Below are 14,397 nucleotides of genomic sequence, written 5' to 3'. Positions count from 1 at the left end.
CGTGAGTTGACTTTTGTACAGGGTGAAAAAGTGGGATTAACATCCAATTTTCTGCATATGGTTAACCAGTTTTGCCAACACCATTTGTTGAAGAGGCTATCTTTTTTCCAGTGTATGTTTTTGGCCTCTTTGTCAAAAATCAATTGGCTGAAAGTGTGTGGACTTGTTTCTGGGTCTTCTATTCTGCTCCATTGGTCTATATATCTGTTCTTTTGCCAGTACCATGCTGTTTTTATTACAATGGCTTTGTAGTATAGTTTAAAGTCAGGTATTGTGATTCCTCCTGCGTGGTTTTTGTTGCTAAGAACTACCTTGGCTATTCTGGGCTTTTTGTTATTCCAGATAAATTTAAGGACTGATTTTTCTATGTCTGTGAGGAATGATCTTGGTAGTTTAATGGGCATTGCATTAAATCTGTAGATCACTTTTGGGAGGATGGCCATTTTAATGATATTTATTCTGCCAATCCATGAACATGGAAGGTGTTTCCATCTTCTAAGATCTTCTTTGATTTCTTTTTTCAGTGTTTTATAATTTTCTTTGTAGAGATCTTTTACCTCCTTGGTCAAGTTTATTCCTAGGTATTTGATTTTTTTGTGGGAGATCCTGAGTGGAAGTGTTTTCTGAATTTCTTTTTCAGTGGATTTATGGTTGGTGTACAGGAAAGCTTCTGATTTTTTAAGATTGATTTTGTATCCAGATACCTTGCTGAATTTGTTGATCAGTTCTATAAGCCTTTTGGTTGAGTTTGTTGTGTTTTCTAAATATAGTATCATGTCATCTGCAAATAGTGAAAGCTTAAGTTCTTCTTTTCCTATTTGTACTCCTTTGATTTCCTTTTCTTGCCTTATTGCTCTGGCTAGAGTCTCTAGTACTATATTGAAGAGAAGTGGTGATAGTGGACATCCTTGTCTCGTTCCAGTTTTTAGGGGGAATTCTTGAAGTTTTTCCCCATTTAATATGATGTTGGCAGTGGGCTTATTGTAGATTGCCTTAATAATGTTGAGATATGTTCCTTCTATTCCAATTCTCTGCAGTGTTTTTATCATAAATGGATGTTGAATTTTATCAAATGCTTTTTCAGCATCTATTGAGATGATCATGTGTTTTTTGTCTTTGATTCTGTTTATATGATGAATTACATGGATTGATTTTCATATATTGAACCAGTCTTGCATCCCTGGGATGAACCCTACCTGGTCATGGTGAATGATTTTCTTGATGTGGTTTTGAATGCGTGTTGCTAGTATTTTGTTTAATAGTTTTGCATCCAAGTTCATCAGAGATATAGGCCTGTAGTTTTCCTTCCTTGAACTGTCTATTCGGTTTGGGTATTAGTGTGATGTTGGCTTCATAGAATGTATTTGGGAGAGTCCCGGTTTTTTCTACTTCCCGAAATAGTTTGAGTAGTATTGGGATTAGTTCTCCTATAAAGGTTTTATAGAATTCACTTGGGAAACCATCTGGTCCTGGGCTTTTCTTTGATGGTAAGCTCTTTATTGCTATTTCAATCTCTTTGATTGTTATTGGTTGGTTTAAGTGTTCTATATCTTCTTGACTCAGTTTAGGAAGGTTGTATTTATCTAGGAAGTTGTCGATTTCCTCCAGATTTTCCATTTTGTTGGAGTATAGTGTTTCAAAGTAGTTTCTGATAATCCTCTGGATTTCTACGCTGTCAGTAGTAATGTCTCCTTTTTCATCCCTTATCTTCATAATTTGGGTTGATTCTCTCTTTTTTTTAGTTAGGTTGGCTAGTGGTTTATCAATCTTGTTAATTTTTTCAAGAAACCAGCTTTTGGTTTTGTTGATTTTCTGTATTGTTTTTTTTATTCTCTATTTCGTTAATTTCTGCTCTAATTTTAATAATTTCCCGTCTTCTGCTGGCTTTAGGGTTCAATTGTTCCTGCTTTTCAAGGGCTTTGAGGTGTGTCATAAGGCTATTTATTTGAAGATTTTCTGTTTTTCTTATGTGAGCACTCAGTGCTATAAATTTTCCTCTTAATACTGCCTTCAAAGTGTCCCAGAGGTTTTGATATGTTGTTTCTTTATTTTCATTTGTTTCTAGAAATTTCTTGATTTCACCTCTTACATCTTCTATGACCCATTCTTCATTCAGAAGTGTGGTGTTCAGTCTCCACATGTTTATGTTGTTTCTCTGGGTCTTCTTATAGTTTCATTCCATTATGGTCTGAAATGACACAGGGAAATATGTAACCTTTTTTAAATTTGCTAGTGCTCATTTTTTGTCCCAGGATGTGATCTATTTTGGAGAAGGTTCCATGAGCAGCTGAGAAAAATGTAAACTCTGCTGTAGTTGGGTGAAATATTCTATATGTGTCCAATAGGTCCATTTGGTTAATGGTGTTCTTTAGTTCTGAGACATCTTTACTGACCCTTTGTCTGGAAGATCGGTCTAGTATTGTGAGAGGTGTGTTGAAGTCTCCCAGTATTATTGTGTTGGGATTTATGTGTCATTCATGTCACAAAGAGTTTGATTTATGAAAGTAGCTGCCCCTATGTTTGGGGCATAGATGTTGATTATTGTTATTTCCTCTTGCTGGACTATTCCTTTTACCAGTAAAATGTGACCTTCTTTGTCTCTTCTAATAAGTTTGGGTTTGAAGTCTAACTTGTCTGATATCATAGTTGCTACTCCTGCTTGTCTTCGAGTACCATTATCATGGATTACCTTGCTCCAGCCTTTTTACCTTGAGTTTGTTCCTATCTTTACTTGTAAGGTATGTTTCTTGTAAGCAGCAGATGGATGGATTCTGGCTTTTAATCCATTTTGCCACTTTATGTCTTTTTATTGGGGAGTTGAGGCCGTTTACATTCAGTGTGATTATAGAGAGATAATTTTTAATTCCCAACATGTTAAGATCTTATTTCTGTTTGAGATACTATTTATTCTTCTTTGCTTAGTTGTCTGCTGGATGGAAATTCTTGTTTCTTTGGTTCTGGCGTGTATTACCCATTTCCTCTTTGCAGTTAATCTCCTTGAGTATTTTCTCTAGCGCTGGTTTTGAAGACATAAATTCCTTTAGTTGCTGTTTGTCATGGAAGCTTCTTATTTCCCCATCTAATTTGATGGATAGTTTTGCTGGGTAGGAAATTTTTGGCTGGAAGTTGTTTTCTTTCAGAGTTTGGAATATGTTACTCCAAGCCCTTCTGGCTTTCATAACTTGGTTTGGGAAGTCTAGAGTGATTCTAATTGGTTTGCCTCTGTATGTCACGTGGCCTTTTGTTTTTGTTGCCTTTAAGATTCTCTGCTTGGCTTCCACATTAGTCATTTTGACAATTATGTGGCGTGGGGATCCTCTTCTCCGATCCTGTCTAAAGGGAGTTCTATAAGTTTCCTGGACCTGTGTATCGACCTCTTGCTCTATGTTTGGAAAATTTTCTGCTATTACTTCCTTGAAGAGATTGTTGATCCCTTTGGTTTCACCTTCTTTTCCCTCCTCTATTCCAATTATTCTTAGGTTAGCTCTCTTGAAATGGGCCCATATTTCTTCAATGTCAGATTCCTGCTGTCGGGTTTTTTTTTCTAAATTAGAAACTATGCGTTCATTTTTAGAATGATCATCTTCAAGAAGCGAGATTCTATTCTCCATGTGGTCTAATCTGTTGTTTATACTTTGAATTGAGGCCTTTACTTCATTAATTGCATCCTTTATCTCTTTTTGACTCTCTCTAAATTCTTTTCGAAAGTCCTCTATTATTTCTAAAGTTATTTTCCTAATTTGATCTTCTAGAGATCTTTGGATTTCTGTGTTATCAGATTCTGATGTTGTGGGGTTGTTGGCATTCACTGCTCCATTGTTATTTCTCTTTCCCATGATTTTGGAAGTTTGTGCCTTCTCTGGGTTCTTCCCTGAGTCACTACAAGTTCACTTAAGATGCTCTGGATATCGAGTCTGTGGTATCTCAGTCACCACTACTCCTTTACTAGGTTGTATCACAAAGTCTCAGACCCAGGGAGTCAATCAAGGCTGCTTAGACCGTGGGGGGTGCCAAGTTGGGCGTTCTCCAGTGGGGAGTTGTGACTATGGTATGATATCTCTGCCACTGCCACTCCCCCACTGGGCTGCTCTGCTAAAATCTCCGACCCAGGGAGACTATCTGCGCAAGTCCCTGGGAGTGCAGTACTGGGATTTCACCCCTAGGGGCCGCAATTTGACTCACGGTTGTTGAGTGTGCTGATGGAGCTGTAGTGAACTCGGTGGATTCGCTGCTGCCGCCACTGGCAATATGGCACCACTGCCACGCCCTCGGCCGTGATGCTGCGTATTTCTTCTCTGGTTTTGAACTCCGCTCTGAGTCCTTGCCAGTTGTGCTGTGCCCGGCCCTTGGGAGCTTTAGATGTTCCCTGCACCAACAAAACTGCTGACTGCCGCCCAGCTGTTCAGCACCTGCTCACCTCGGCTCGCTGTCTACCCCTCCTCTCAGGCGCCTGGTGGCTGGTTGAGTGGGTTGGTCTAGGGCCGTCCGGTGAACTCGCCGCTGCCGCCAGCAGTAAGACGCTGCTTCTGCATCCTAGGCTGCGAGGCCAGAGTACCTCCTCTCTGGATTTGAGCTCTGTTTTGAGTCTCCCTCCTCTCTGGAGCCTGGTGCTGCTAGGGGAGATGTAGGCCGCGCCGCTCCCGCCGCTCTGCGCCGTGGCTCTGGCTGCTCCGCACCACGGCTCTGGCCGCTCCGGCTGCTCCGACCGCTCTGCACCGCGGCTCTGGCTGCTCTGCACTGCGGGTCTGGCCACTCCGGCCGGTTCCGCGACGCGGCTCTGGCTGCTCCCGCTGTTCTGGCCGCTCTGCTCCAGCTGCTCTGGCCGCTCTGCTCGGCTGTTCTGGCCGCTCTGCTCCAGCTGCTCTGGCCGCTCTGCTCAGCTGTTCTGGCCGCTCGGCTCTGGCTGCTGCAGCCACTCCGCTCCGCGGCTCCGGCCACTCCGCACTGCCGCTCCAGCCAATCTGCGCTGCAGCTCTGGCTGCTCCGGCTGTTCTGGCCGCTCCGCTTGTCTGCTCTGGCCGCTCTGCTCGGCTGCTCTGAACCTCGGCTCCGGCTGCTCTGCACCGTGGGTCTGGCCACTCCGGCCGCTCCGGCCGTTCCGCGACGCGGCTCTGGCTGCTCCGGCTGCTCCGCTCCGTGGCTCCCCCCAATCCGTGCTGCGGCTCTGGCCGCTCCGGCTGCTCCGGCTGCTCCGCGCTGCGCGGGAGCACTTCGGGCTGGTTTTTTTCCGGTGTCTTGTTTTTCCAGCCCTTTTTCTCTGTCCCTTGTATTTACCATTTTTATTTCTTTGCTGGTGGTATTTTCTGGCTCTGAAAGGCGCTGGTTTTGTGGTAGTAGAGTTGGATTGTTAGCAGGACTTGTAAGTGCCGCTTTCCTCCGTCGCCATCTTCCCGGAAGTCTATTTGAACTTTTAAAGGCCTCTCAAGACCATATGAATCAAAATCAATATTCTCAATTGTTGTCTGTTTTGGCAGTGGCAGCTCCTTATTGGATTGATGCACATGATTATATTGCTCTACAAATTATGGAAAGATCAGACAGGGGAAAAAAACAAATCTTTGAGTCCTTCATAGAAGTATACTTTACCAAGTTGCTGTAAGCTCTAATAACTTAAAAGGAAAGTAGTTTCCCTAGATATGGAAAATAAGATGTTAGAGAAAACAAAGTTAATTAAAAATTTAGTCTCCTGTCTTAGTTCTTGTTTTTATTGATTTTTAGGTACTGGGGATTGAACCAAGGGGCTTTCTACTTCTGAGCTACAACCCCGCTCTATTTTTTATTCTTTATTTGGAAACAGGGTCTCACTGAGTTGCAGGGGGCCTGACTAAGTAGCTGAGTCTGTCTTCTAACCACGATCCTCCGGTCTCAGCCTCCCAAATGCTGGGATTACAAGCGTGCGCCACCATGCCTGGCTGTTTTTCTTAATGTTGATTAGAAGTTTTATGAAGCCATCAACTTTTTCATTAAAATTGTAGAAATTTTACTCATTTTCACTCTTTATGATCTGAAGGTTATCAGAATTAAGAGTACTTAACACTGAGCTGCATCCCCCAGCCCTTGATTTTAGGTTTTTTTTTGGTGGTACTGGGGTTCCTGGAAGCCCTTCTATCTCCGGGCTACACTCCCAGACCTATTTTTACATTTTTATTTGGAAACAGGGTCTCCTAAGTCAGCGCGCGTGGCTAGCTTCGAACCTGCGCGATCCTCCTGTCTCAGCCTCCCAAGCGCGGGGATTACAAGCGTGCGCCACCACGCCCGGCTTGATTTTAGTTTTAATTACCATATATCAGTTAGAAATTTTAGCTTTTTGAAACTTTCTAGTGAAAACCTAGGAAGTAAGTAATTTTGAATTCTGTCATATATTCACTTTGTGTGTGTGTGTGTGTGTGTGTGTGTGTGTGTGTGTGTGTGTGGTGCTGGGGATGGAACCCAGAGGCTTTTTACCTTCGGGCTACAATCCCATACCTATTTTCTATTTTATTTGGGAACAGGGCCTCACTAAGTTGCTTAGAGCCTCACTAAGTAGCTGAGGCTGGCTTCGAACCTGTGTGATCCTCCTGTGTGATCCTCCCAAGCGCTGGGATTACAAGCATGCGCCACCACGCCCAGCTCTACGTTTATTGGTGTGGAGATCAATTTGCATGAGTCCTGGTGTGGCGCAGTTCCCCTGGTTTGAGCCTGTTTTTGTGACAGCCATCTCCTTAGGCAGCTGTGCTGCAGCAAGGAGCTCATCCTCTTGGGGGCATGCAGTGTTTCAGCAGTGCGCAGCAGAGGTGAGGAAACCTTTGCTTCTGAAGCACTGCGGAATCATGAGCCATCCTAAAGGCATAGAGACTTTGTGTAGCTGTTGACAGTCTGGTTTTAAATAAAGTTCAGGCATGGGTAAGAGTATCACGTTCTGTCTTCTGAGTATACTCTGCAAAATGGAACAGTTATCTATTTTTAGTGAGCTTGTATTGGGTTGACTTCATCTACAGAAACTCCCTGCCTGATCTCTAGCATAAGATTCATCCATGCAGGGTAGAATCAGGATGTTGTCTCTACAATGCTCTGCAAATTCAGATGGGCAGTAACTGATGTCAATGTTACCATTTTACAGGTAGGTGGCATACCTTAGTGCTGCGGCACAGTAGAAGGATTGATAATGTTATATTGGGAGGATGCTGTGGTCTAGGGGAAGCGCCTGAGAGAAGTGTGAGAGCATCAGTGAGTGAGGCACGATGTCTGTGGCCGTTCTAGGCAGCAGCAAGAGGGGCCAACCAGAATGCTATGGAAGTCTAAACAGGTCTGCCACTGTAAACCACTTAGGATTTATGGGAACCTGTGCCCAAGGAATGTTAGGATTTGGGACCACGGAGAGACAGATAACTCCTCTGCTAATGGCGCTCAGATCCTCAATACATACCTCACTGCTGTCCCGACTCATACATGGATCTTTGAGCAATTAAGTTTTCTGTTATTGGTGTGAGAATATAATTAGGTCTTTTCTATCAAAGGAGCAGCTTTACTTGTAAAACTGCCATTTTATAACATCGTGTGCACTTACATTCTTTTCTCTCAGTTTCCATCTCCTGAGAATTTCTAGTCCCTCTCCCAGCATACCTTTTACCAATAGCATAGAGATTGTGCGGCTATACTCCCACCAATAGGAGCGCAGCAGAGGAGCCCTATGCTGAAAATAAAATACCTAGCAAGTGTCCACCATGTTGTTCTTGCCCTAACTTCATTGGTGACAGGTTCCATTTTTGCAAAAAACATGCCTTGCCAAGTCACTTTGAAATATGTCTTTTCTTCTTATGCCATGGAAATTTACTTCTAACATTGGCACAGAACCTTGTATGGCCACAGGCTTTAATGGGTCTGGGAGTAATTTGAAGAGGCTTAATGGCACTTATTTGAACTTTTAACAGGCCCTGTGCTTGCTATTCCTCTACAAACATTGAACATGGCTTGTAAGCCACGTTGGGTACTTCAGTTACATCAGGCACTTTGTGGACTGTCCTCTTCCTGTGTCTAGGACAGACTACAAAGTGCATAGAAGATCTGTCTCAGGTGGACGAGGAAATTCCAGAGCTGAGTCTTCGTGAGAACCACGCTGTACTGGACTTTCTAGTTTAGAAGGTTCCTGTCCAGTTTTGTTTTTCAGAAAAAGCGCCTTGTATAGGTTAAACTCCTTCATTAGGGGGTTGGTTACTGGAGATGTTCCCTGGTGTTGGCCTAGGGATCATTCTGGGTTGCTGGTTGCCATGGAGCTGCTGTAATTGCAAGGCCATTAATTTGAAGTCTTTTGTTTCTTCTCCTCTTGGAAGGACCTCTGGAAATGCTCTTCTGTAATTAGTAGTTCAGCAGTCCTGTAGCCTCTTGTCTTATCCTTTGTCTTTTTATGAGCCTGCTGGGGGGGGGGGAGTCCTTTTATAAAGAGGGCAGTTCTGGATTGCCCAGCTGTGTCATCTGTTTGGTGGAAGCCAGATGCCTGATGAAAGGGGCTTCCCAGTGAAATCTGAAATCAGTCATAGACTCCTGTTTCTTTTTCCTACAGGTCTGTTAGTGGGGGAAAATTTGGGAATGCCTTTTCAAAAGTCTCTTGTACCTATGATAATGCAAGACTGTGATCCCAGCTCCATGGGAGGCTTAAGGCTAGATGATCACAAATTTGAGGCCATCCTGGGCAACTTAACAAGGCCCTGTCTCAAAATTAAAAAATAAAAGGCTAGGGTATAGTTATGAGGCCATGGGTTCAATCCTCAGTACAGCAGTACAACAACAGAAAGGTCTCTGTGATTGTCCCTGGCTTTGCCCTCTTGCAGCCTGGTGGGGCTTGCCTGCTCACTGACGTCATTCTCAGGGAGACCAAGGCTTCTGCTTACATCCATCTTTGGCTTTTACAGGCCCCACCAGTGTGTGTCAGCAAAAGTCAGTTATCTTAGGGTCATGCCCCAATTAAGACCTTGAATTCTTTAGAAACTTTTTGAGAGTCTTCCTTAGGTTCAGGAAATTCTTTAACATAGCCCTGTTTTTGTCTAGGGAGTATAAGTCATTTGGGAATTATTTCCTGAATTTTTAGGTGGTTTTATTTGACAAGAAAACTGATTGTTGTTGTTTTCTTAGACTAAAGAAACAGTCCAGACAACCACTAGACTCTGAATGTTCAGACAAAGTAGGATGTAGATGGAAGAGAGCCCGTCAGCCACTGTGCTTCTGTTATACACTCAGTGTGCACACACCTGACCTGTGCCTGTCATCCACTGTGCTTCTGTTGTACACTCACAGTGTGCACATGCCTGACCTGTGACCGTCAGACACTGTGCTTCTGTTGTGCACTCACAGTGTGCACATGCCTGACCTGTTCCTATCAGCCACTGCGCTTCTGTTGTGCGCTCAAAGTGTGCACACACCTGACCTGTGCCCGTCAGCCACTGTGCTTCTGTTGTGCGCTCACAGTGTGCACACGCCTGACCTGTACCCATCAGCCACTGTGCTTCTGTTGTGCACTCACAGTGTGCACGCACCTGACCTGTGCCCATCAGCCACTGCGCTTCTGTTGTGCGCTCGAAGTGTGCACATGCCTGAACTGTGCCTGTCAGCCACTGTGCTTCTGTTGTACACTCACAATGTGCACACGCCTGACCTGTGACCGTCAGACACTGTGCTTCTGTTATACACTCAGTGTGCACACACCTGACCTGTGCCTGTCATCCACTGTGCTTCTGTTGTACACTCACAGTGTGTACATGCCTGACCTGTGACCGTCAGACACTGTGCTTCTGTTGTGCACTCACAGTGTGCACACACCTGACCTGTGCCCATCAGCCACCGTGCTTCTGTTGTGTGCTCACAGTGTGCACACACCTGACCTGTGACCTCTAGCCACTGTGATTCTGTTGTGTGCTTGCAGTGTATACACACCTGACCTGTGCCCATCAGCCACTGTGCTTCTGTTGTGCGCTCACAATGTGCAGACGCCTGACCTGTGCCTGTCTGCCACTGTGCTTCTCATGTACACTCACGGTGTGCACATGCCCGACCTGTGCCCGTCAGCCACTGTGCTTCTGTTGTACACTCACAGTGTACACGCACCTGACCTGTGCCTGTCAGCCACTGTGCTTCTGTTGTACACTCACAGTGTACACGCACTTGACCTGTGCCTGTCAGCCACTGTGCTTCTCATGTACACTCACAGTGTACACGCACCTGACCTGTGCCTGTCAGCCACTGTGCTGAGATCCCAGGGGCTCTTTTTGCCCAGTGCATGAGAAGAGTAGCAGTGAAGAAGAGAAAACCATAAACCCCTACAGATTCCTGGACTTCCCATCGTCTACAACAGCAACCACCTCCTCCTCCCTGCCCTCCAGTTACCTTCAAGACTGCAGCTCTAGCCACCACAAAGCCGAAGGTCAAGTGTTGCTGCACAGACTTGGCGCTTCCAAGTTCAGAGAGACCAGGGGGTCAGTGCAGAGAGTGGAGCTCTGGAGCTGGGAGGAGCTGGAACTCGGGGCTCTGAGGAACACAGAGGACCCTAGGCTAGGAGGTTGGAGGCGCCTTTCATCTGTTCCTCAAGGGGTCTCAGGGCTCCATGTGGTCATCAGACTGTCAAAAGACAAAATCCCAACAAATTTATTTGTAGATCTAATTGGCTATCATTTTTGATTCATGAACTTGGGCAGCTCCTTTCTACAAAATATCCTGAAAGCTTCCACTGGGAGCCCCGTGACCCAAACACCTCCCGGTGGCCCCACCTCCTGACACAGCAAGCCCTACCTTTTTATCTGAACTGCTTTCACTACATTCAGCCTGCTGGTCGAAAGTATTTGCTTCAGGATAAATCTCTGCTGAAGTGTTGCTGTTCTGAGTGTAGTTCCTAAGCACAGCCTGCGCCTTTGCCCCCATTCCTTCACCTCCGCTGTTGCCTCTGCCCTGCTAGACATGCCTCCTCACTTCTTTCCAAATGCCTATAATGGCAGCAAATGCTGGGGTACACCCTACAAAAGATGAAATGCCCAGGCTTTTGGTTCTGCTGTTTTATCGGCTCTTCAAAAGTACCAGATGCTGATTTTTACTTTATACTAATCATCTGTACCCACTGCCGCTACCAGCATTCTCTTTTAGGGATTGAGTACAGGGATGACTCACGCTGAAGGGAAGTTTCTTGGCAGTTTGCATCTTGAGGCCTTGTAAAGGGAGTGCTGTGCCAGGCTCTTCTCGGTACCCCTCCCATGGCCTGAGGAGGCCGCAGAGGTTGAAAGAGCCAGCAGCCACCCAGTGAGCAGTTGCTAATTAACATGAGAGACCCCATGCCTCCTTCTATGGAAGGGAAAACCAGTGTGTGTGAAATTATTCTTAGTTTCTTTTTTTAAGAAACTAGAGGTGCCTTTTTTGTAGTTTTGCTTATAGTCATATTCTAAAAGGAAGCAAATCAGAAGCTTATAATCATAGAGAAAGGAATTACTTATTAGAATATTAAATTTGGTGTGCTGTCAACTCACCCCCACCCCACCGTGGCCTCGGGGAATTACTAGTGTGAGGGCAGCAGTAAGAGCTGAGACGAAGGCAGCATCTTAGGTTCTCTTAAGAAGCACTTTGGCCTTCATCTCATGAAGTAAGTAGAGAGTAGGGTTTAGGCATGTCTACTTGTATTCTGAGCTTTTGAGAATTAAGTTGAAGTCAAGTGCAGTGGCACATGTCTGTAATCCCAGTACTGGGGAGGCTGAGTCAGAGGCCAACACCAGCAATTTAGGGAGATCTGTTTTAGAAAGGGGGGAAGGTGGAGGGGAAGCTGGGAGTATAGCTCAGAGGTAGAAAGCCCCTGGGTTCAATCCCCAGCTTTAAAAAAAATGAAATTGAGCCAGTTGTAGTGTTACACACCTGTAATCCTAGCTACTTGGGAGGCTGAGGCAGGAGGATCACAAATTCAAGGTCAGCCTGGGGAACTTTGTAGAACCTTATCTAAAAAATAAAAAGGAAACCGGTGTGGTGGCGCACACTTGTAATCCCAGCATTCGGGAGGCTGAGACCAGAGGATCGTGGTTCACGGACAGCCTCAGCTACTTCGTGAGACCCTTTGCAACTCAGTGAGACCCGGTTTCAAAATAAAGAATAAAAAACAGGGCTGGGGGTGTAGCTTGGAGGTCAAATACCCCTGGGTTCCATCCCCAGACCAGCAAAAAAAAAATAAATAAATAAAAAATAATAATAATAATAATAAAAATTAAAATAAATAAATAAAAAGGGTTTAGGAGAGTAGCTCAATAGTAGAGGGCTACAGGGCTTAATCCCAATTATGAAAGGGGAAAAATGAAGGAAAAAAAAGAGAAATGAAGTTGACTATTGGTAGAAAGGAAAAAATTTGCATTTTTTTAAAGATAGGTTTGACAGTTATATTCTCTTTAGTGATTTAGGAACTCTGGCGATAGAGGATTATTATAAGAAGTAAACAGTTTCAGGAAGAGAGGGGAGGCCGGCCGGACTTAAGAGCCTTCTCGCTGCTATGAGAGCACTGTCTGCTTGGCCACTCCGTCGGCAGCTTGCCAGTCCTGCCCACCAGCGGTTAATTGTAGTCAGCTCTTTGGAACATGAGGGCACTATAATTAGGAGTGTAGAAAACTGATTTGAGAATTCAGAACTTCTCTAAATTTGCTCGCCTAGAGTGCAAATAAGTGTTAAGTGTCTCATATTTTGAGTATAACAACAAACTTTTACTAAATAAATTTGATTTCTCAAAATTACTTTTTATCAGTACCAGTACTTAAAAATGTACATGTAATTATAAGAGTATGAGGGAAACTTGAAAACACCTTCTTTGACTTCTTTGTCACAAAATGTTTATCTGTTTTCCTCCGTTCTACGTTTCCCCAGAAACTTTATGTTCAGCATCCTTGACCGACATCGACAAAGTAACAGACCAGAAGATCCCTGGAGGCGAGGCAGCTCTGTGGCAGGACGAGCTGGAGGCCTCCGTCCGCAGACAGGCTCTTACTCCTTTTCTCCTTTGCTGTGTAGCACTGGAGGGAAAATTCAGTGCTTTTATAAATTGATTCTCATATGTTTAAGACAGTTCGTAGCTGGTATTAAAGTATTCTCTGTTTTTCTTATGTTTTCATAGTTTGAATTTTGGTAGAAATATTTTAAGCCATTAGTAGGTAGTGGTGGAAATAGCTAGAAATAGTTGTTTTAGGCTGATGGTATTGGTAATTTCAATAAAACATAATTGCTACATGAGCTTCCAGAACTAGTACCCCGGGCACGGGAAGCACGTAAATTTTTATTATTTGATAAGCAGTTTCCACTGGGAGTAGGCTATTTTAAATTTGCATTTTCTTTTTTCTTCTCTCTTATAGGAAGGAGCTTGAAGCCTTCAAAGGTAATTGTGTGTTTTATTCTTCACTTTAAAGTAGTTCAGAGTTAATTGATGTCTGATGTTCATTCTTGATGATGATGAAAAGGACTCATTCCCTTTTCTTTGAGTGAATTTACATAAAAAGTCGAAGCTTGCTTACCACTGTTTTTCTAGGTCTTATATAATCGCAAGAGCTTTTGATATTCTTTAAATGCATGTACCACGTGAGAATCCCGACTAATGATCCTTGTAAGTAGCATGTTAGGGAGACATGTAACTTCACGGTTGTTGAGAACTTTAAAGTCTGGGTCTTGTGGGGGATACCCCTGACGAAGGACAGGGGCGCCTGCTGTGGAGGCACTTATTTCCCCTGAAAGGTTTGCAGTTCTGGGTCCTGTGCTGACACTCGCTTGTAACCTTGATGAGTCTCCTTTGATGAGTTTTCTGGCTCATTATTTCCTGCATTAGAATAGAGACTAATGAAATATATTTTGAGATTCAAGACGCAACTTGGCATTACTTTTCAATTTTAGGGAGCCTTTTTCATATGCGTGTGGGGGTACTAGGGATTGAACTGAAAGGCATTCTATCTCTGAGCTATACCCCTGGGTTTTTTTTTTTTTTTTCATAACTAGAGATGGAACCTTAGGGGCATTTTGCACCCTCAACCCTATTTTTTTTTTTAGTTCATTATTTTTTATTTCTTTCTTTATTTTTTTTTGGTGGTACTGGGGTTCCTGGAAGCCCTTCTACCTCTGGGCTACACTCCCAGACCTATTTAATTTTTGGAAACAGGGTCTCTTATGCCAGCACGGCTGGCTTCGAACCTGCGCGATCCTCCTGTCTCCGCCTCCCAAGCGCGGGGATTACAAGCGTGCGCCACCACGCCCGGCAAGTTAGTTCATTATTTTAAAGGTCTTACTTTAGTTCATTATTTTAAGGGTCTTACTAAGTTGCAGATGGCCTCACTAAGTAGCTGAAGCTTGCAACAAACCTGTGATCTTTCCTGTCTCACCCTCCCAAGTGCTAGGATTATAAGCATGCACCACCATGCCCAGCTATTT

At 44.1% G+C, this 14,397-nt stretch overlaps 1 protein-coding gene across 1 annotated transcript in view; it reads left to right on the top strand.

Moving 5' to 3' along the window:
* Positions 1-14,397, top strand: part of DTNBP1 (dystrobrevin binding protein 1) — a gene marked incomplete at both ends in the record, with an annotated part of 121,662 nt that overhangs the window by 65,296 nt on the left and 41,969 nt on the right. Inside the window, one exon of the mRNA XM_080710283.1 lies at positions 13,335-13,357. Coding sequence (XP_080566409.1) covers positions 13,335-13,357 — 23 coding nt within the window. The remainder of the gene's footprint in view (positions 1-13,334; positions 13,358-14,397) is intronic.

This window comes from Muscardinus avellanarius, assembly GCF_963383645.1.
Source record: "Muscardinus avellanarius genome assembly, chromosome: 14".
Taxonomy (NCBI): Eukaryota; Metazoa; Chordata; class Mammalia; order Rodentia; family Gliridae; genus Muscardinus; species Muscardinus avellanarius.
Note: the sequence above shows the minus strand (reverse complement) of the source record. Positions and strands in the feature narration are given on the sequence as shown.